Genomic DNA, 24449 nt, shown 5'->3' with positions numbered 1-24449 from the left:
CCCTGTTTATCTGTGCTCCGGGCGCGTACACGTTCCATGACAAGAACCTGTTATTTTGACGTTGTGGGAACAACGGGGAAATTTTTCAGATCTCCGCAAAGATCGGTGATTGTAATCAAAAAACTAAAAATGCCCATAGTCTCATATTTTGTTAGGATAGGGCTGGGTAGGGAAAGGGGTTAAGGTCGTCATGTTGTGATTAGAGTTTTCCCCATAGGAATGAATGGAGAGTCCCCATAAAGGTATCATTACAAACCTGTGTGTGTGTGAGAGAGAGACAGAGAGAGACAGGCAGACACAGAGAGAGAGAGAGAGAGAGAGAGAGAGAGGTGGCGGGTGGTTACACGTGCGCGCGCAGTCCATTTGAAGAAAAGCGGGCTGGAGATAGTCTCTCCCCTGCGGTCGCGCTTACAGGGTCTCGTGGCGACGATGAGAGACACGGCCTCGGGACTGCGGCAGCGGCGGCGTGGAGCGCTGTCACAGTGATGGCGGTGACGGTGTTTTCGAAACGGCCCTGCGTCCGAGAAGCCGTTCACCCTCAAAGCTCCGCTACCTGCCTTGTGACTGAAACCTTACTCGGGAACAGGAGGCGACCTTACTGTCGCTACAAAAAGCGGCCAACAAGAACGGTCCTCTCTAGGTTTGCGTCGTGAGGTGACAGAGGTGAGGGTGACATGTTGTGTTAACTGCATGCCGTTTTAACCCAGACATGCCATGCAATTGAATTTTACTGTTAAGACTATCGATTTGCGGCTATTTTGTTCATGTTATTATTAATATAGCCTACCTCCTCTATATTGCTTGTGTAAAATGCCAGCGATTCAACATCGTGATTTCATTGATGGCATTATTTACTGAAATTCCTTGCTTTTAAATGATGTATAGAGTCTTTCACCCGATTTACAGCAAAATGACAAGATAAATGAATGAAAATACACACTATTGCTTCCTTCGTCGACTAAATTGTACTTCCAATAATTAATATTATTTTTCCGCGAAAAATAATATCTACTCGACTTGCAAGCTCGGTAATGTCAGTTTATCACCAAGAGCACGTTTGTTTTCAAAGCAGTAGCCTAACATTCTCAGTATTAATTGAATCATTGCGGAATTACAACGTTAATAATTGCATAACATTTGACAGTCATTCTCATAAAAACGCAGTCCTAGAGAATGATGAGGGTATAGTGTTAAGTACAAATAAAATTGCGATAAATTATTCTAGTTTTCTTTGAGCCTACCAGAGGCTATAATATAAGTGAGATAAACTCGTCTACTAAGTAACCTTAAAGGAATTTGATTTTAAAAAGTAGCGGTATTTCACAACTGTAGCAACTGTATTGTTTCTGTTGCATGCAGTTTACCTTTTTAAACTGTTACTTGTGCACCATAGCTACATTACCATAACCTAAGAAGTTTTCCTACATTCCTACGGGCTTATGCTTAATGTTAACAGTGATCCAGCATAAGACACTCAAACAGGGAATGTTATTGCAAAAGTAAGATACTGTGTATTTCAGAATGGTATCATGAAAATATGACCATGAAACTGAAAATCAAACGCATTAACAGCATTGATGTGGCCAGACTTTTTGAGGTGCAGGTGCTCGAACTTTTTTTTTACTTTTTGCCGGCCATGGGGTAAATCTTCACGATTCGGGGGGGGGGGGGGGGTAGTCCCCCTCAGTAAGTTTTTTTCTTTGCGTCATTTGTTCGATCATCCGTTATTGAAAAAGGGCCCTTGGAGCATCAAAGGGAGGGTGGGGGGGCACATGCCTGATTAATAGCAATAAAAAGGAGAGTCCAAAAAGGAAGATATGAAAAGGATAACCAAATACTGTACAGTAATATGTCATTGGAAAGTCTCCATAGCTTGAATTATGCTGTGCAATGTCCTCTTCCTTTGTTGTAAAATGTTTATTTTACATGCTGATGTAGTGAGATGTAATTTATTGTAGAAGCATGTAAAGCTATTATAGGGCTGTGTGTAAGCTTCATGAGTTAGTGAACTGTCATGTCTGGGAGGTTGTGGGATGTGCTAGAACAGGGGTGTCAAACTCAATCGCACAGGGGGCTAAAACTCAAAGCACACTTTAGGTCACGGACCGAACAGGATAAACATCCATTGAACAGACTAAAACTGAACGTTTTTTGCACATAAATATGAAATGAAACAGATAGGATACAATATTATTCCAAAATGAACAAACTTAAACTTAAAATAACTTAAAATATTTTGCTCTCCATAAAAATATCTCCTGTCAAAATTATACAAATGCAAAATATGAATATGCTGCAAAAAAAACTGAAAATATAAATACAAATTGTGCTTTTAAGTGAAAGTTAAAATAATAACAAATCAAAACATTACATTTTCGTTGCTCTTATGCCATTCTGTCAGAGCTGCATGCTCCATTCTTGGTAACAAGTTCGTTTATGTTTGGGGTAAGGTTCTGTGTTGTATAGATTCTCTCTCAGCTATATTAGCTCCACAAACAAAACACACGGGTTTACCGGCAATGGCAGTAAACATATACTCAGCCTCTCACCGGTTTTGAAAGGCTCTGTTTTCAGAATCAACTTTTCTCTTTGCCATTGTTAGGGGCTAGCTTTGACTTGAAATTAGGGTTGTATACATCAACAGACGTTTGATTGATCTGACGTAATTGACGCGGGAATTATCGCAGGTAGGCATCGGTAAGGTTCGGTAAGGCAGCTGTTGCACTGCATTGTGGGATTTGTAGTTTGTGTGTTATCTGCGCTTCATATCGCCGGGCCTTTAAAAAAAAAGAAAGATATATAAAATGATCTTGCGGGCCGGGTATATTTGAACGCCAGGCCAGATGTGGTCCGCGGGACTGGAATAACAATAGGCTACCTATACTGGGCCCTTCAGCAAGGCTGTTTTCCCCAATTCCTACAGGAATTCTGACTGACCTGGTCTATGATCCTCACATGTGTAATTTTGAACAAACAAGTAAATGTTGGTACAAAAATTACTGCTAAAGCCTAGTTTAATATTCACTATTCCACATGCACTTTGGGCTGGGGATGGTTGTCTGCACAGCAACTTGTGTTCATACTACATTTAGCTGTAGATGCAGGTGGTTGCAGTTGGTGCATGCATACAGCAGTGATAATCCACCAGACCAGGAGAAGGCAGATGTATTGCAACAAACACAAATATAAGCAGTGTAGTGAAATGGGTAAACTTCTATGAACAGTTTTAAAGTTATTAGTTAAGACTTTGCCCTTATTATGGTAATAAGTCATACCACAGTATGTTGAAATCCTTATGACAAAATTAACTGGGACTAATGTTGCAGACATCAATCTGTTGATGGAGTCTGTGATTGTTCATCACTTGGCTGTAGAGCTAGCATTATAGAAATTGTATCACTGTAAGACAGCAAGCCGTGCCTGATATTGAATTCATGCTGTAAAATGAATTGTAGGTTTATGGTTTTTCACCATAGTTTATATAGAAAAACAAGATAACAGTCTTAAAATGTTGCACAGACTTTTTAGCTTAAAATTGAATTCACAACCTAATACAGACGTCCTAATACATTTTTGCCTCTGTTGTTCCTTTTCACAATCTGTGACTTTTTACATCACCATAGGCAGGTTGGCTCTGGTTAGTGAGAGCACTGTATCACTTAGTAGGGTAGAGGAGTGTACTTATGTCCAGAAGGTCCTGGGGTTCAGCTCTGTGGCCAGAAGAGTAAACATATCACCATTGAATAAGGCCCTTAACCTTAGCTGTGCCTGGGATGATGGCTAACGCTACTCTCAATTCCCAAGCTGTCCTTGCTTGTACATCACTTTGGACAAATATGACTGCTAATAAAGGTGAATAAAATGTGAAATTCGCAGGTACATGCATCCATGTGTAATATATATGGTGCAAAAATATGTATATATAATCACCCCCATCCCTCTCTAGATCTCTCTCTCTCTCTCTCTCTCACACACACACACACACACACATTTACATACATACTGTATATATACAGTCTCCCCTCAAAATTTGTGGTTCAAGTTACTTGGAAATTTGTCATGAACAATTAAATGGGAATATTTTTGAAGCTTGCTGAAAGATCACAGAATCTCACGGATAAGATGTAAGTCAAAAACAACAGTACTGAAAATTATTTGGATCACCTGAAATCATGTAATATATGAATGTTAGTGTTATTTTTTTCTCTGTTAGTGTAAGCGCATAGTATATCTTTAAAAAGTTATTTTTGTTAATAAAAAGATCTGTGAGATCTATGCATCTTGGCTTGGGTACGGCACACAGTTTTGTCTTGGCATCCAGCCTCACTCATTGTCTTTGTGAAAATGGAATCTCACATTTCATGCGGTAACTTTTAAACTTTTCACTAACATCTATTTTGAACTTGTAATAATGTGCCCAAGTATTAATATGTGAATTTTCCCAGTCGGGGGGATCTTCTTCACCTAAACCTCGTGAATGTGAAGGGGTGACTGTACACCAATAAGCCAAAACATTATGACCACCTCCATATGAAGCGAATAATGTTGACTATCTCATAAAACAGTGCATGTCAAGGACAGAGATATATTAGATGGTAACCTAACATTCAATACTCATAGCCATGAATGAAGAAGAAATGGGGCAGGGTAAAGACCTAAGTGACACTGATTTTAGATTTAACAGAAGGGCTACTGTGGTACAAATCACAGATAATTTTAATGATGGTCACAAGAGTAATTTGTCACGACACACTGTGTATCGAGCCCTGGTTCAATAGTGTATTCTATATAGTGTATACTATAGGGCTGCAATAGTACATGTATTCATTGTGTACCATTTGGTACATTATATTTGGTTCAGTATACATAATGAAATGAATTAATACATTTATTGACAAGGGCAGAACCTAAATTCACAAGTAGATGTTCAATACTGAAAACATTATGCTAATTGTGGCTGTGAGGTGGTTACAGCTTGCTGGTCACAGTCAGTCATAATTGGCAGTTTGGGAACATTTTGATTTCCCAATAAATAACACCAGCACTGGAGAGAGAGTAGTTGATGAGATCAAGAGTGTTTGTCAGCTCCGTTATACTGTCCTTGCTAGAAACATATACAACATGCTAATTCATTTGAGGCTAAAACATTTGAGTGTGTGTATGACCAGAGCAAGGCAGAAACAGCCTCAGCAAATTGGTCTTTTCAAGGCATCTAAGGTGCTTTTGCCAGAATATTCAGACTGGGCAAATGATAATAATAATAATTACGGCTTTAGGGGTGTTTAGTAGAAAAGATAATATGACTATACTCTGCGAAAGAAAACAGAATCGATATTGTATTTATGTCATTGTGTTTAAGATGTTATGTTTTTATTTTACATATTTATTTTTAGAATGTTTTAGGTTCTGTTATTCAGACAGGTTGATAGATCTACTGTACCGAAAATCAAGGTTTATACTCAATCACGAATTTTGTGCCATTACTCAAATAATATATATTGGTACCTTTAAAATGTTGGCAGTAAAATTCACTGAACATAGATATTCAATAACAATGTAAAGTTTACTATTGCTTTTGCATGACCGCTGCATGCTCTCCCTGCTTTCAGACTCACTGATAGATACTGTGGCACGTTTGTGAGAAATTTAACAAAAATGAGTATGGAGTAGAAACACGAACAAGAGCTGGTCTATAAAAGGCATTTGTCTTGGCTGCCATAGAGACTTTATTGAGCAAAAGCAAGTTATTTGTCAGCACTGCTTTAAGTTAGTAACACCGCCAACTTTGTTGACAGACTCTATTGATAGCAGGGGCATCAGAGGAGCATGAATATCCTGGCAGATTCAGGGGGCCCGGCACTTGACAGGGGCCCTTGGATACATAACTTACATGAAAAATTTTGTCAGGTCGTCCAGATTTTTTCATGGTGCACAGAATTTCTAGATATGCCCCTAATTGGTAGATAATGAGTATATTTCAACCCATTTCTTGTTTTATAAAGAAAAAATCACATTGTAATATTTGAAATTTTTATATTATTGTTGCAGTCTTAATCTCTCTCTCTATGTATGTATGTACGTCTGTGTGTGTGTTTGTATAAATACATAGTCCCTTTAAGATTAGTTATAAATTATGTTGTAAATTAGAGTTTAAAAACGCATAATTTTTAAAGACCCCTGTACATCAGAATTGCAAGTCCCACAGCACTTGGAGGAAGCTGAGTCACACATCCTACATTTCAGAACATAATGTGACCACCAGGGAGAACCTTGGAGTACTCACAACTGTTCTGCGATACTGACTGTTGGCTGATGCTTTCAGACTTTAAACAACAAGAAAATAAAATCGCTACTAGTAAAAACTGCTTTTCAATCACAATGCCATTGCCATTGATTACTTTGTTGCAACTTTGAAGAACTTGCATCAAGTATATTGTGAAGGTTTAGTTAGGACCTATAATAACAGAAATTCAAGCTATCCTCATGTGTGATCTTTGCTGATATACTGAATCATATTCCTCCATGCACAGCAGGGACAAGGGTCTCCCTGGAACAACAGTCATTTAATTAATCTTCCCAGGTGTATATTGAGTCATCAGGCTTCCTTTTCTTCAGAGGTACTCTTTTCCATACTAGATCTCTGGTTAACAGCAGCGCATCAGCTAAGCTTCAGCTGCAGAATGTACTGTCTGGCCACATACTTCAAATGACACCTGGACAAAATGAAATCAAACAAGTCAGCAAGAACAATGCAGCCACCTTGTTCATTCTATATCACTCCACAACCCTAGAGGACACAATGTTTTTGATGCAGCAGACAGGGTGCAAAAAACAAGATTTCACTGATTTTTGCAGTGAAAAAGGCTTGATATTGCCGTGACTTTTTTCAAAATTTGCAGTGCAACAAGTAGCGTTGTATGTGCTTTTTTGTGGAACATTTGCATAAAGAAAAATGTTTTTCATTTCCAAAGTACCCATTGTTTTACTTACAGTGCCATGACAAACTATTTGCCCCCATCTTATTTTCCTCTATTTTTCCTTATTTATAACAGTTAATTGTGCTTGATCTGCAAACAAATTAATTTCAATATAAAGGATAATCTGAGTAAACACAATACACAGTTTTTAAATAGTTACAAAAATTAACTGCCCAGATTTGATTTCTGCTTGTACTCTACCACAGTGCTGCAGATGTGTGCAGATCAGTTTGCTTTTTTGTTGGTAAATTAGATGTTGCTGTGGTCATCTTACATGCAGTGCAGTCTAGCAAAAAGCACACATTAATGTGCAGTATGATGGCATCATATGATGTGGCCCCCCTATTAACAAGTTTTCATTCTAGGAAAGTTTTCCAAACATTAAAATTATGGTTTGGAAATGTTCAAAGTATCCAGTTTTCCTTATGTTCCCAGAATGTTATCCAACTACTACTACTACTACTACTACTACTACTACTACTACTACTACTACTACTACTACTACTACTACTACTACTACTAATAATAATAATAATATAGTAATGAAATAAAAATATAGGAAGGGCATGGTAGAGCAGTAGGTAACACTGTCACTTTACACATCAAAGATCATGGGTTCCAGGCTGGATGGTGTGCACGTAGTAGGTATACGTTTAAAGCATCTCTATAAAATAATAGTTTATTATGAAACAATATTTTTCAGCATTAATTGTGTTTAAAGGATATTTGGGTATTAATTTTATTGTGCTGACATTGACAGAGCCTTTGTTAATTTTTTTTTATGTGGAAATAACGTTCCATTAATGTTACAGTAAGAACATTATTGTCAGGTACAGTCCTGACACAGGAGGCAGGCCCCGAAGTGCAGTAGCCAAAGGGTTTATTAATAGAACCGAGAACAACCAAAACCAGAAGGGAGATCCAAAAGAATAGTCGAGGTACGGGCAGAAGTCGGGCACCGGGAAGGTCAATCCTACACGTATGGACGAGACGGTGGGGACGACGAAGGAGAAGGAGCAGGATCGTCAGGGCAGCAGGGCAGGACGGAGCAGGAGGGCAGGGCAGGTGGGATCAGGCAGGTCGGAGAAGGGCGAGGAGCAGGCAGAGTAGGTGGAAAAGCAGGGCAGGACAAGCAGGGGAGACAAGACACAGGCAAAACGCTCAGTGCGGCTCATTCGGAAACGGCAACAATACTTCACACAGGCTTCTGGGACATGCCAGTTTAAATAGAAGCGCTACTAGCTGCCGATTGTCTACCGGCGCTCGGCCTCACCCTTGTGGGCGTGACAATTATCTTCTTACTAAGAACTTTCAGAAGAACATCACGTAACATTGCCTAATGTTTTGGGAATGTTCCCTGTCAGCAAGGGCAGTCAGTATGATTTGGCCATTTCATTCAGGAAACTTGTGGCTAGTTTGAAAAATTGCCAGCTTTTGCAAATATTGCAGCATTTGCTTGATTTTGCATTAATTTATGCAAAATCCTGGAGGGACTGGCAAATAAGTTTATTGTAAAAAGTCTATGAGTCATTTTAAATGGAAGTTGCTGTTGGTTTAATACTAACAGGGGTGAAGTCAGGGAAGCAAACAATGTACACAACAATTATGGTTACATGCTAATGAAACAGACACATTATGGGGCAAACAAACAGTTACGACATTTAGTATGAACATAAACACATGAATATATATATTAATTTACACTGTTTAAAGATACCAATGGTGTGGTGCAAAGCATGCCGCTAACTGCATAATTAGTCCTGCTGACTTTGGCATCACATTTATGTCAGCCAGTCACGGACAGTGGGTGGGACCAGAACAAATAAAAAAGTCTGTCGCAAAAATAAGCTAAAATGGATTTCTAAAATAATGTTGCATCAGTTTAGTTTGATGTACATGGCACTCTACCTAGACAACCCGATCTCACGAATTTTCGTGCAGCCATCACGACATAAAAACGTGCTGTGATCACGTTTTCGGCTTTTTTTACGTGCTGGGGTAACGTTTCCCCTCCCTATGTGTTTTAATGGGCAGTGCCTAACACCGCCACTATGAGCGCTAACTGGTGACTAAGGGACGGGAAAGTCATGCATGGCCAGAATCATATTTTGTTTTTTGTGATCTGATAACGCTTTCCATTTCGTGTGACGCGACCTTGCAAAACAGCGCTTAGATTTTACTTCTGATAATAATTCCTTTTGAATAATGTCCGGGATTTCCCTCCATACACTAACTCATTCATACAACAGAAGTAAAATCCAAGCGCTGTTTTGCAAGGTCGCGTGATCACAGCACGTTTAAATAGATTTTATGTCGTGATGGCTGCACGAAAATTCGTGAGATCGGGTTGACCTAGAGCAGGCAGAACAGGTCTTCATTATTTTAAACTTCCTTTGTGTTTCTTGGGAAATTGTAGATACTGCACCTTTTCATTAATAATCCGCGTAAGAAAAGAGATGTTAATTTAACTATACATGTAGTATGAGTTACTTGTATTTGTCAAGCAAACAGAACACTCGCAGAAGGCAAAAGAGGGTTGATCCCCAGGCACAGCTTTATTCACAGTACTGAGGTGCAATACAGGCAGGAATGGCAGGAATCCTGGGATGAGGAATGGAACAAGGCAGGCGGATTGAGCGGGCTGGAATAAGGCAGGCGGGTCGGGGTTAGGGCTAAATAAAAAATAAGAGAAACGCTCTGTGAGTTGCATGAGACTCAACAATACCTCGCACTGAGTTCAAGTTGCAGGGCTCTTTTAAGGAGCGGGGCACAGGTGCAGTTAAGCTCTGCTGGTAAACTGGCCAGCTCACTGGGTGGGTGTGACAGCAAGTCCCCCACCTGATGGCTGCCTCCTGGAGGCCGAGGAGGGTGCTGGGCCTTCATCACCAGGGGCCTCATGTATATACGAAAATGTTGCGTACGTCCGTTTCCACGCTCACGTCGAGATGTATAAAAATGAAACTTGACGTACCGCCACGCACATTCTCATGGCAACTCCAGACACGGCACACGCACGTTTGTGCTCAGTTTTGTAAACGGACGGCACCCAGTGGCAAGTAATTGCTACTGTGGTTTCCCTTTTTAAACTCACAATCATGACGCTGACTTTATCAAATACACCAACATTAATTGTTTGTTTATAAATGTACGGCACCCGATTTTATTCAATTTCTAACAATAAAACGGTGCCGAAAATAACTAAACTATTACAACTACAGTACCATGGCAGCTCTTGCGTTATTGGAAGACATAGCTTATGGAAGAATTAGAAGAGAGCGCATATTCAGGGATCATAGTGATCTCTTGGCCCATGATGATGACTGGCTTCTAAGTCGATTCAGATTTCCAAGAGCAATCCTTTTGGAGCTGTGTGCTGAACTGGGGCCAGCATTACAAAGGCAGACGATGAGGAATCGCGCTATAGGCTACCTGTTCCTTTACATGTTCTGTCCACTCTCGGGTTCTTAGCAACAGGTGCTTTTCAGCGAGAACTTGCGGACCGATCGGGTATTTCTCAGTCAACACCAAGTTGTGCCATGCCAGCTGTATGGGACGACATAATCCGCTTATCACCCAGATATATGAAATTTCCTTACACTGTGGTTGAACAGGCAAAGATTAAAGTGCAATTTGCAGTGATGACCGGTTTTCCAAATGTAATCGACTGCACACACATTGCTATAAAAGCACCTTCAGAGAATGAATTTGCTTATGTAAATAGAAAGCACTTTCACTCTATTAATGTACAAATTATGTGCGATTCGAACATGCGTCTCATTAATGCATGGGCGTCGCTGCCATTAAATCTGAGGGGGACGTGTCCCCCCCACAGTTAACATAAAATATTTGTTTCATGCCAGTGTGTCCTCCCCCCACCCCACATTCAAAATGCTTCCTTCATTAATGTAGTGGTGAGATGGCCTGGCTCAACCCATGATTCGTTCATTCTCAGAAACAGTAGTGTTGGAAACAAACTTGAAAATGGGGTGGTATGTGATGGCTGGCTGCTCGGTAAGAATATTTTCCCAATTTTATAATTTGGCCCAATATTCTAAGCTTTGTTTGATTTAACCATTTGACAACTCCTTAGGGGACAGTGGGTATCCACTGAAGTCGTGGCTTCTCACGCCGCTCGCAAACCCACTGAATGAACAGGAGGCGTGACGCCCTGCATTCTCGGGCTCGGGCGGTGGTAGAGCGCACTGTAGGGCAGCTTAAAGGCTGTTGGCGCTGCCTGGACGAGACCGCTGAGGTGCCACTATACAGCCAGCAGAAAATGTGTTGCGTTGTACACGTATGTAGTGTGTTGCATAATCTGGCACAAAATCGTGGCTTGCTGGTATCTGAAGAGCTTAGGCAAGATGAACCTGACCCTGAGCCACCAAATTTTCCGTCAAATGGAACAGCGTTACAACTTAAGTATCACACAGCGTATCATTTAGATGTTTTAATTCATTGGCAACACCTTGCAGCATTCATGATTTCTTTTTGTGACTGCAGCACAAATGGATGGTCGCCCCCCGGTTTCTGAGGCATGGGAATGTGTGCAGCCAACGCCCCAAGATTTGCTCGGCACAGCAGCACCATCACCACCTGTGTCGTCCTCGGCACTGGGGGCACCTCTTGTACTATTGTCTGTAAGAATAAACAAACAGAATAAACAAAAGTAACACCGCATCTGCACCTTACTTGTTATTCATAAACATGCAAGTAATTCAAACAAGTATGGTACGAGAAAAACTCACCTGCGCTGACATCGGCGACCCCCTCCCCCGATAAAAGTGTGAGACCGGGACTTCCACTTCCTCCGTCTGTGCTGTTAAGACTCTTACGGTGAGTGGCTCGTTTTTTCACGGCGACTTTAATGTCCGACTACTTCTCTAATTTCGGCTACCGTGCGAATTTCGGAACCAACACTTTTAACTGACTCCACGCTGTGCCACTCCGTCAACTTTCGTTTATTGCTGATGCCACTTAAACCACCACATAATATCACTTTTCTTTTCTCGATTTCTGTTAACATGACCTCCACTTCGCACTCGCTGAAATACTTCTTTTCCCCACGTGGTTTATCCATCGTTGTTTAAGAAAAGCATAGAACAAAGCGGTTATTTATACAGATCTACATATGCAAATATACATAATTATGGGCGGGTTGGGGTGGTGACTGTGGACTCCTTCATGTACGTAAAATTTCACGCTCATTGGGATTTATAAAGGGCATGTGTGTAGACACCCAGACTTATTCCTCAGGGCCTTAGCCCTCCCAATCCACCAGCTATTGCAGGCCAGGGACGGCATAGGCCTCTCCGTCATTCAGAGGAACAGGGGGAGGCATCGCCTCACCTTCCCTCGCCAGGCGAGCCATGCAGTACCGAATTGGCTTGAGAAGGGACACATGAAATATGGGGGAAATCCGGTACATCTGAGACAGCTGCAGGTGATATGTGACTGGGCTCCCTTGGCGGAGAATGTGGAAGGGCCCTATATAGCGGGGTGTCAGGTTGCAGCATCCTAGGGAGGCGGAGGTTTTTCATGAACAGCCGTACTTGGTGTCTGGGCCGGACAGTGGGAGCGAGTCAGTCTGCACCTTTTTCTGTCAGGAGCGAGTCAGCCTGTAGCTTTTGCTGTCAGAAATCTGCATTTAACGGTGGGCTTGTCTCCATACTGTGTGGCTTCCCCTGAACCAGTCTTCCACAGCAGGGACAGAGCTGGGTGGGCAGTCCCACAGGAACAACAGTGATTGTAATCTAGGACTCACTGGAAAGGGGAGAGCCCCTTTTTGGGGAGTATGTGGGAGCTCATGGTTTATTCCATCCAGTGCAGAAAGCAGGCGCAGTGCACAGGAAGGTCTGCACACAGGAAATGGGGTGCGCTCAGCAAGTCTGGGGGTGGTAGCTGGAGTGTGACCAGATTAGGCGGGACCAGAAGGCACAGAAGGCCCTGGTGGTGAACTGCAGATCCTGATCCAAAACGAGGCCTTCTGGGATCCCAGAGAATTTGAAAACCTTGGTTAGTAGGATCTCACCCAGGTCGCTTGTGGTGGGGAGTTTGGGCAGAGGTGACAGCCTGTACATTTGCGAAAAGCAGTCCGCCACCGTGAGGATCACCGTGATACCTTGGGAGCAGGGCAGGTCCGTGATGAAGCTCAGTGCCAGTTGGGACTAAGGATGTTGGGGCACAGGCAAGGGCTTCAGTAGGCTGGCACGGTGGCAGATGTTCGCCTTATGTTAGGCGCAGATGGGGCATGATAGGACATACTCCTCTATGGCTTCCCTCCAGCCTGGCCCAGTAGGGGCGGGCCAGAAGACAGGCTGTGGTGGCTACCCTGGGGTGTCCCGAGCTGAAGGAGGTATGCATCCACTGTAGCTCTGCAAGCCAGTGGTTGGCAGGAATGAAGCGCTTGGCTGGGGGATAGTTGGTAGGCATGGGCTTGTAGCACTGGGCCTCTTGAATTGAAATGTCGAGGTCCCAGGATACCAGACTCATTATAAAGTGCAATAATGAAAAACGACAATAAATCAAGTGTGATTACAGCATATTAAAAAATGAGAAATTAAAATAACTGTAAAACTGTGTATGCAGTTTTAAAGAATGCATACACACATGTGTGTGTGTGTGTAACTGTGTGCATGTGTCACCAGCCATTGGAGCGTCAAACGGTGTTCAACAGTTTTAACTGCTGGGGACCAAACTATTTTTCAGTCTTGTGGCGCCTGAGAAGAGGGCAGCAACTGCAGGGTGGGCAAGATCTCTAACTATGCTGAATGCCTTGTTCCTACATCTAGACAGAAAGAGGTCCTTAAATGCCGGCAGTTGAGTGTTGATGATGTTTTGGGCCATCTTAGTAACCTGCTGCAGAGCTTTCTGGTCCTCCTTCCTGCTGCTGGGATGTAGCACGTCAGTAGACTTCCCAGTACATTGTGTGACAGGGGAGATGTGTGTTGTCCGGGAGAGGTCCTTGGCGATATTCACCCACAAGAATTCAAGATTATAGACTCTGTCCAGTACCTCACCATTGATGATTACTTTTATTCATTCATTCATTCTCATTTGTTTGTTTGTTGGTTTTTGTTTATTCTATATGCTAGCATGCCCAGGAGGGGTTGGGCTGCTATTTGACCTGATGTTTTTCTTTCTCCCTGCTTGTCTTGTCTTAGCTGTGTCTGTATGTATGTGAGCACTGAGAACCACTGGAGATAAATTCCCTGTGTATGTGTGAACTAGTGCTGAGTGGTATACCTGTTTACTGGTTTGTATTTCCCACACGGTATGAATTTTTCATATACAGCTACTTGGAAAGCACAGAGAGAGAAAATGTCAAATGAAAAACCTTGTGCAGTGAAAGTAACAGAAGCCAATATATTGTTCTTGACGACTGAACATAAGGTGCCGTAACGATTGAATGTAATGGTGGTACGTGGAGATTGTAATAATTTTTGAGGTGGTATGTGGTGTAAAAAGTTTATGAGCCACTTCTTCATAAGTTTTTAGATACCCCGTGGCATGTTATTGAATCATGAATAGATGTGCCGCACTGATTTATTGGCAAATTTTAATGTACAATCTGTATGTCATTTTTACTTGCATTTATATATTTTATGGAAAATGTATGTCTGTGTGTGTGTGTGAGTGTGTGTGGGGGGGGTAATTTCGATATTATTGTTTATCCTGAATTTTTTTAATTAATGTATTGCATATTACTTTTTCGGTACTCATATTTGGTCAGAAAAAACATCTAGGTATGGGAGCTGATATGATGTTCTACAAAAAAATCTGCCTTGCAACTAGCATGGATGCGTTTTTTCCATTACATTTCCATGTACTGGCATAAACCAAGAGCTGAAACAGCAGCTGTAATGCTTCAAAATGCAGCAAATTATGTAATATTGTTTGCTGCTATAAGTGCTATGGGTCGCTGTGCAGATTGTATTGAGAGGGGACCCCTGTTAACTGTGTGTATCAAACTGACTAACAGCTGTAACTTTATAACACAACAATTTCGCATATATAACTCCTTAAAAATTCTTTTCGAGCTACATGGTTATAATCAATAAAACATGTTGCTCTTGAGCTGAATATATATTAATAATCTAATAAAACATGTTAGTTATACTATGAAGCTAAATGTAAACTATTTGTAACATTATATTAAGAATTTCTTAATAATATTATTCATTAATAATTAATAATAATATGGCTATATACAAGAACCAAGACTGGAAAGCTATGCTGGAACTACAATTGAACTATGTTACCAGATTAATGGTGAAGCCCAGTGCTGTGATAATGCTGTAATAATGCTGTGATAATGATCTGGCCAGCAGACACTTGGTGATAGACAGTGACACACCAAGCAAAAAAAAAAAATATTGGACGAGTCTGGGCCCAGCTCTCAGATATATACAGATGGCTAGACAGTTCATTTGAATGAAAGTCCACCCCCACCTCAAGTGTCAAGGGAGAGGGGTGTGAGATGACTGTGCTGACGTAGAGCCGATTAGGTTCCTATATCATTAACTCTATGTGACACAGTATCCCTGAAGGGACCAATTTTATATTCCAAACAAAGCTCAGCTTTCTGCTGTTTATGCAGATTGAGCTTCTGCATTTGCCTGTATTTATCCATTACTGTTCTAACATTCTTTTACCTTAGAGTATTTATTCCTGAAATCCGCATTAGAAATATATAAACTGTGGACAGGTTATTTGTATATAGTGTAAAATAGGGGTGCATTGATACCCTAGTGCAAGTACTAGGGTCGATACAAAACTCATTTACTTGTTCTCTTCCTTGTGACAATGCCCCAATGCCTATAATTTTCACCGTGTCATCACGTATTAGTGATGTCACTAACAAGCAAAAAAAAGTGTGTAGCTTAGTTTTTTTCCCCTGCTCCACCTCAAATGATTCAGCTCAAGGGCTGTGTGGTAATTAGCACAAGGAGCTGAGTCAGATGTGTTAAATGAGGGGAAACCAAAATCTGTGCAGGACTCTGGCCCTCCAGGACTGGAGTTTGAGACCCCAGATTTAGAGCATGTATGAAAACAAGTTCATACAACACAAATAATGCAATTAAACATGTAAAAGCTAAACAGAAGTAAGATTATGATGCAATTGCCCCCAGCAGCACTCTGCAACAACCCACCATGCAGCAAACACTAGCACAGAGAGAGAAAATGTCAAACGATAAACCCTGTGCAGTGAAACTAACAGAAGCGCTAACCCAATATATTGTTCTTGACGATTGAACATAAGGTGCCGTAACGGTGTCGAGATTGTAGTAATTTTTGAGTTGAGTTGGTATGTGGTGTAAAAAGTTTGTGAGCCACTGCTTTATAAGTTTTTAGATACCCTGTGGCATGTTATTGAATCATGAATAAATCTGGTGCACTGATCTATTGACAAATTTTAATGTCCATATGTCATTTTTACATGAATTTACATATTTTATAGAAAAAAACAGTTCCCCACTTTGTGCTAGGTGCATGTGGGTGTGTGTGTGGGGGGTAATTTTGATATTATTGTTTATCCTGGATTTTTTAATTAAAGTATTGCATATTACTTTTTTGGTACTCATACTCGGTCAGAAAAAAATGGTACTGATGCATCCTTAGTATAAAGTGCATATAATGTGTTTTTCGTTGCCTGATTTGTTGTGGAATAGTAATAATCAGCTATACTGAGAGGCCACAAGTCACAAAAACCTTCTGAACTTCATTTGGAAAGTGAGAGACTGCTTCTATACATGGTATGGTATGGGAGTGGCCTAAATACCCTGTACCCTAAATTGTTTTTTATCGCTTAATGGTTAAAGATGAGATATTCTGAAGGTAGAATCAGATCAGTCAGTTTAAACTGCAGATGTCTGAGTATTCTATTTCACATTTACATTTTATATATTTTGATAAGTTGATACAATGTTCTATAAAAATCTGTCTTGCAACTAATGTAGGTGTTTTTTTCCAGTACATTTACATGTAATGGCGTAAACCAAGAGCTATAACTTTGAAATAACAAAAACACAAACATTTTTAAATAGCACAAACATGGTACAAACAATTGAGAGTGGTTTGGCCCAAACAGGACACACGGTGGTGAGATCACCATGTAAACAAACATTTATATCTCCAAAACTAAAGCAGCCCAAAGCATGTCAATGTAAATGGTAATGTATATTAAGACACACAAAGAAACACAAGTAATTTACTAATTCTATTCATTTTCTATAACTGCTTGTCCTATTCAGGGTTGTGGGAGGTCTGGAAACTATGGGTGCAAGGCATGGAACAACGTAGGATGGGGTACCAACTCATTGCAGGGCACACTAACACACCTTTAACAATCTGAAAATTCCAATTAACCTCAGTGTGTTTTTGGACTGTGAGGGGCTAATGGAGGAACTGGAGTAGCAAAAGGAAACCTCATGACAATACAGGGAGAACGTGTAAGCTCCACACACATGGAGCCATGAGATTCGAATGCTGGTCCCAGCGGTGTGAGGCATTAGTGCTAACCAATGTACCACTGTGCCACCCAAAACCATCTAACTGCTGGAGAAAAAATTGGCATGTACAGTACTGTAAGTGGAAGTGCGATAAATGATTAGGTATAGTTTCAGAGTTACTTATCACAACTAGGACTCAGAAAACACATTAAAACACATTTGTTGGCTTTCACATTTCCAGGTGATCCATCCAGTACTTCTAGAAATCGTACTTAAGAGAATGGCGAACACATAATTACTGTGATAATTGCCAATTAGTCGGGTTACTTGTCTGATATTGTCCATTACAAATAATTTCATCATATTGCCCAGCCCTAGGCTGGCACCGAATAACCATATGGGCATTTGGCCACGTGCCTAGGGGCACCTCGTCCTTAGGGGGCACCAAGAAAAGCAGCCCCCCATAAGCCTCCCCCCCAGTCCCATTCCCAAATGTTTTTTTACAAGTTTATACGGTTCAATATCTAATACGTTTAATAAGATTATATATTTTATATATTTTAATATGGAAGTCACTAAAAAGCCTATGTAATGTTTTCCCTGTGTTAGGTGCATTTATGTATTTTGTGAGCCAACAATCAGCTCTGTTTCTTTCTGAAGTGACGTAATACTCTTAATCCGGATCTGGCCCTAGGTGCCAATGTAAAAATGGTTAAGCCCCTCTGTCAGGCTTGTACGCGTACAGACAGACAGATACAGTCAGCCTTTCTGTCTTGTTCAGAAGAGCGGGCATCCTTAGGCATATAACTGAATAAATCCCTCTTTTGTCTGTACAGCATATTATCTACTTTCACCCACTTACTGTCATGCCTGTGTTCTCTGTCCTAGTTGAGTGGCAGACCATGTCTCAGAAGAAGATTTTTCTGCTCTTGGTGGCGATTAGCAGCGCGCTCCTGCTTCGTCACGGGGGTCATGTGAGCTGGTGAGAGCTTTTCTGGCATTCAGCATCTGAACTCACAGATGTACATATGAACATATGAACACACAGACACACAAGGCATGCCTGTTTAAGGATGCAATCTTTTTGACAGCATGAAATGATAACATTTGTGATGCAGAATTTTTCACTATTGTTTGGTGATTACTGCTTTCAAACCATAAAGAAGTGTTTTGAAATGAATTACTATATGGATCATTTGACTTCTGTTTGTCTGTGCTGTATACCCCTACCTTTGTTTGTACTGTTCACCCTACCTATGTCTCTGCTGTATTCCCCACCTTTTTCTGTACTGTACACTCTCTCAAAAATCCTGAAAAATCCTTTTCCCATCTCCTCCTCATATTATTGTGTAATAGTTTTTTTTTATGTTATTCACTTTTTTATGTACACATAATCCAAAAACATATGACCCTATTGTGCAAAGACAAACTACCTATTTCATTTATAACTATCTTGCATCTCTAGTCAGCTTCTTTTGAGGAAATCGTGTTGCTGAAGAAACACATTACCATTTCTAATTTTTTTTTTAGGTTTATCTTTGAGTGCGCTTGTGTTGGTCTGGAATACATGGAATATACAGTGCCTATAGAAAGTCATCATATCCTTTTGAAATAGTTACTTTATTTATCGTTCAGCCTGAATTCAAAACCTATTCTGAAAATAAAAACTTTAACCAGCTTTATTTACAAACTTTGCCTTACAACATCAAAGTATTCAAAAGAAACTGAGAAAATTTATTAAGAAATGAAAAAGCAAAATGACAGGCTTGGAAAAGTTATCAATCCCCTGATTTAGTAGAGCCACCTTTTGCTGTAATTACAGCCGTCGATATTTTTGGATATGCCTCCACTAGCTTTGCGCACCTAGATTGGGGAGTGTTTGCCCATTCTTCCTTGCAGAATTGTTTGAGTTCAGCAAAATTCTGTGGTAAGCAGCAATGGACTGCTCTCTCTATTGGATTTAAGTCAGGCCTCTGACTTGGCCATTCAAGGACATTCACTTTCCTATTCTTAAGCCACAGTGTTGTTCTTTTGGTGCTATGTTTACAATTGTTGTCATGTTGGAAGGCGAATGACCAACCTATATTCAGCTTTCTAGATGAGGGATGCAGGTTTTTCTCAAGAATTTTGGAGTACATGGCAGCATCCATTTCCCTTCAATCCTGATCAATCATCTTGTTCCTGCTGAGTAAACACATAATGCTGCCATAGTGGGTATGGTTTTTTTGGATAGTATGCTGTGTGGATAGCTTTGTGTAAAGCTTGAGAGATTGTTGTCACATGCATAGGTTGACCAACCCTAGCCATGAAGCCTTGTAGTCCTTCAAAGTTGCCTTTGGCCTCTTGGTAGCCTCTCTGATCAATGCCCTTCTAGCTCAGTCATCCAGTTTGGACAGATGGCCTGATCTAAGCAACATGTTGGTGGTGCCATACACCTTCGACTTCTTAATCATGCTCTGAACAGTATTCAGAGGGATAGCTAAAGCCTTTGAAATCTTATTGTAGCCTTCTCCTAACTTGTGCCTTTATACAGCTTTATCCTGGAGGCCTTTTGAAAGCACTTTTCCAACCATGTTGTTTTCTTTTTCCGAACCTTGCACTACTAGTAGTGAAATCTTCAAGAGACAGCTGATTTTGTTCTGAGACAATCAGAACCATTACAAGTGACATCAGGTGGGGCAATTAGCATAGTGTGTGATCTGACAGCTGATTGGTTGCATCTGAGCAACTTTAGAATTGTACATTCTATGGGGCTGATCACTTTACCAAACCAGGTATTTCAGTTATTGATTTTTAATAATTGTCCAAAATGTTTTAAAATGTTATTGTCATATTGACAATGAGGGCTGTATTTTGTACATATAGCTAAAAAAATTACATTTTTTAATTTTCCAGGGTATAATGTGACAAAAGGTAGGCTATAGATTTTCACAGAGTATGATGAATTTTTATCGGCACTGCATAGCCTAATGTCTCTCAAATGTGACTTCTCTCCCCCATTCAATCTGATTTTAGAGAAATGGTTACATTTGCAAACTGAAGAATGGATATATTGTGTTTCAAGTATAAAGTATACCTACTGTAGTGAACTATCCAGTTTTTAGTTATTCTTTTATTCTGAAACATCAGCATCGGTAACTTCAAGCTGTTTAGAATGTTTTACTGCAGCATCATGTTTTGTGTTTATTTCTAATACAAGTAATGAGCTTGTTGACACTAAGGTAAAGTATTTTACACTAAAATTAAAATATGTCTACTCTAAACATTCAGTATTTTGGGGATAATTTTGCTCTTTGCTTACCATTCTCTTTCTCATCTATCTTGATTCTGTTGATATTTTTTGTTACTAGTCTTTGGTGTCAGTGATGTTCTGAGGTTGGTCAGATGGAAGTATTAAAAATTGAATTGCATTGAAAAAGCCCAAAGTGGATGGCTGGATGGATGGATTAATAGTGTGATAGCACTTACTATGCTTACCAAAGCACCTTAATAGTAACTTTTAAGAAAATTAGTTCCAGTTACTTTGAACGATTGGAACCTTTTCATTTGTGTATTGGGATGTACTGCAAGTCAATTCTGATGCTCCAAAAGAAAACATGGTGGGTTGCATGAGTATACTGATTACAGGATGACATCAGCCCTCACTTATTAGTCTAATGTAGAAACCAGTGCAGATCTGCAAGCAGAAATCATCACACAACATTGTTCATGTGTGATTCATGAAACATTCGTATCTCGCCAATCACAGCATACGAATGATCGGGAATAGATAAATTTGATGAATGAAAATGTTATTTAAATATCACGCCCCTATTTATTCTCACTTTTGAAGCCTCACCCCTATAATTTATAACATGGAGAAATGAAATACGGCAAAGAAGATGAACTTTTCCAGCTTGGAAATAGACACGTTAATGTCACAAGTTCAGTTGAACCAGTTGGTTCTACTTGGCATTGCCATTGACAGCAGAACTCCAGCTGAGGTTTGATTATTTTATTTATACACCTGTGATACGTATAGCATATGTACGGTACGTTATAGTAATAATAGCCTAATAATAGCCTATAATCTTTTTCCACGATGCTGTGGCCCATGGGCACAGCAACATGCTGATTGGAGGAGGCCAGCTAGACCCCAGACTTGCATTGTTGCAGACTGAGGAGTGTGTGGCTGTGCTTAACGAGTCTCAATATGGGGCATAACGACTGTCAGAGGACACACAGATGCACCAGTTTTGTCAGTCAGAAAAAGATAAAATAAAGAATAGCTGAGATAGTATTTTTGTACCCCATACAGTCAAACCTCGGATTGCGAGTAACTTGGTTTGCGAATGTTTTGCAAGATGAGCAATTTTTTTTTATAAATTTTAACTTGATAAACGAGTGAGGTCTTGCAATACAAGTATTATGTATACGCTTTGTCTGCTGAGCGTCACGTAATCACAACTGAGCCGATGGTTCTTCTCTCTCTCGCTGCGGGATTGTAGGTAATTGTTTCCTATGCTCGGTCCCAGTTGGCGTGCCTCACTCGTATAGTCAAAATTTTGTAGAAAAGCACCACCCAAATAAGGGTGTAGCAGTGCGAGTGATGAATCTGTTTAACAACAGTGTAATGTCCACATTTCCGCAAAATCGAAAAGGAGGCAAAAGTGGCTGTTATTGGATAGGTTGGATTGGATAAGTCGCACAAAAAGAAAAAGATTCCAGTGAGCCAACAGATAGTAGTGATTCCGTTAGTTATAGTGAAAGTTGTCCTACAAAATAACCCTCCTCTTCTCCTCTCTCTTGTCTCCCTCACACCATCCACAATTCTTTTCAAAGGTAAAGTGCAGGATAATTGGTTTTATGTATTTTTACTTTATATTTTGTATGAATCATTTTTATATGAATATTTTTGGGTTGCGGAACGAATTATCTGAGTTTCCATTATTTCTAATGGGAAAATTCAATGTAGTAGTTATTAACCAAGGAGATGCAGGGCGCCCTCCTGTAGCCGTGTCCCTACACTGTTATTTTGGGAAATGAAGGAGTAGTACATACCTCCAGGCCACCAGGCTTCCACGTCTAGGTGAGATTGATGAATGCATATATATAATCATTCATGGATGGTGGCTTCAGACGCACATGGGTACAATCAATCACATCAATTACAGTAGGAAACCCAGAAATCTCATAAAATTCTTTCTTACTCATGATTCCCAGTTTTCTGGGACTTATTGTAGGGAAATTGGATGTACTGAAGAGAAAGGGACTTTACAACCTCCAATACTGCTGACATCGTTTTACTAATTGTGGGCTGTGATATTCCAGACCTTTCCCCGATCTCCACTGAAAGGTACTGGTAGCCAAAAATCCCAGAATGAAGAGCACCTGCATTAGCAGGTGTGGCATTCTCTCCTTAAGTGAGGTGATACCTTGGGAGACAAAACTGACTTAATAACCACTTGTCACCCTCCAGAAAAACCCTCTCATATGGGATGCACAGAGATCTTCTAAAAGAGCCCAATCTGCCATTCCCAAGATTTGATGAATGTCAAGGTTCTCGTTTAAATAGGAGAATGAATTAGCATCTAAGCTCTCACGTTGCAGTTTTTTGCCATAGCCTACATATTTCTAAGTCAGAATATATGATAAATCTCATACTCCAACAGATTTGCTATGCTGCATGCCAGACCAGGATGAATTGAAAACTTGCTTACACAAGTTGGGAGCTAACGTGAGATCATGGTTTGAATTATGGGGGGTACTGGGGGATACTGTACCCCCTGATCAAGACCTAGACCCCCCCAAAGAGACAAAAATAGCAGTTTGAGGGGGTCTTAAAATGTTTCTTTTGTTGTAAAAAAATATATATATATTTTATGTAAAACGATTTCAGACACCCCTAATGTGGACCGTACCATTTTAACTACCTCGGCGCTAGAAGCAGCCAGTCGGTTGCATCATTCATTCTCATTGTGTTCGTCTGTCATGATACTGTTTGTCGTGCATTGGTAAATGTAAGTAGCCAGCAGAAGTCTAGCCTGTTGAAAATGTGTTATTTTACAACCTTCATTTATTCATTTAAGTGTTTCATCTACTAATGCAAGCTGCCGTCTTTATAAGTTGAATTACTTACCATTGTCCTTCTGAGGCCGGTGTTCTGTCGAGTTGAGCTACTTTGTCGAGGTAAGCTACGGTAGTGCTAATCGATAGCCCTAACAATTGCTTACCTCGACAAAGTAGCTCAATTTGACAGAACACCGCTACAGTCAGTTATGTGACGTTAGCAAGCAAGATAAGCTAAGTTCTCTATTTAAACCAGGTTTATTTGGTGAGGTAAAATCATGGTCAGTTTCCAAGGAGATGAACTCCCTATGTTTTCATTCTCATTTTATCATGAATAAATTGTGCCTTTATGAAACTAATTCGCCACTTAGCCTGTGTGGTTTGTTATTAGGCTAATGTTAATGCATAAGAAGGTCTAACGTTATGCTCTGAAAAAACATTACTATAAGTGAAACCTATAGGGGCAATGTAAAAAAAAATAGCTAGCAAATAATAAGCCCTATTATTTGAATTTTAGTAGTACTGATTCTGCACTCCACAATTTCATATTTATTGACATTTTTAGAAGCTTCATCTGATTTTTTAAACATAGATTAGATTTTATTCACAGACACACTATGAGGAAAAGGAAAGATGGAGACATCAGACCCTTTTTTTTTGGTAAAAGAAGAGTAAGTAGGAAACATAAGTGTTAAGAGCTACAGAACATTACACTAAAAGTATAGGTGCAATTTTGCAAACTGTTAATGTGTATGAAGGAAAGTGGTGGTCAGCAGAAGGCAGGAGAGGCACAGGAGCAGGGAGATGGCAGGATGAGGACAGTGTGCAGGCAGCAGGAAGATGGCAGGATGAGGACAGTGTGCAGGACAGTGAGCATGCAGCAGGAAGATGGCAGGATGAGGACAGTGTGCAGGACAGTGAGCAGACAGCAGGAAGATGGCAGGATGAGGACAGAGCGCAGGGCCAAGAGGTGAGT

The 24449-nt window shown here is 40.4% G+C and overlaps 1 protein-coding gene across 4 annotated transcripts in view; it reads left to right on the top strand.

Moving 5' to 3' along the window:
- Positions 1-327: 327 nt before the first annotated feature.
- LOC111834219 (galactose-3-O-sulfotransferase 3-like) overlaps positions 328-24449 on the top strand; it is a 33735-nt gene continuing 9613 nt past the window's right edge. Inside the window, exons 1-3 of one of the 4 annotated variants that reach the window (XM_072717154.1) lie at positions 328-663; positions 11478-11810; positions 18314-18407. In XM_072717154.1, coding sequence (XP_072573255.1) covers positions 18328-18407 — 80 coding nt within the window. In that variant the 5' untranslated portion in view covers positions 328-663; positions 11478-11810; positions 18314-18327. Of the gene's footprint in view, positions 664-11477; positions 11811-15180; positions 18408-24449 lie in introns of those variants that run through there. The other 3 variants (XM_023793259.2, XM_023793261.2, XM_023793258.2) reach the window with 3 other exon arrangements.

This window comes from Paramormyrops kingsleyae, chromosome 10, assembly GCF_048594095.1.
Source record: "Paramormyrops kingsleyae isolate MSU_618 chromosome 10, PKINGS_0.4, whole genome shotgun sequence".
Lineage (NCBI taxonomy): Eukaryota > Metazoa > Chordata > Actinopteri > Osteoglossiformes > Mormyridae > Paramormyrops > Paramormyrops kingsleyae.
Note: the sequence above shows the minus strand (reverse complement) of the source record. Positions and strands in the feature narration are given on the sequence as shown.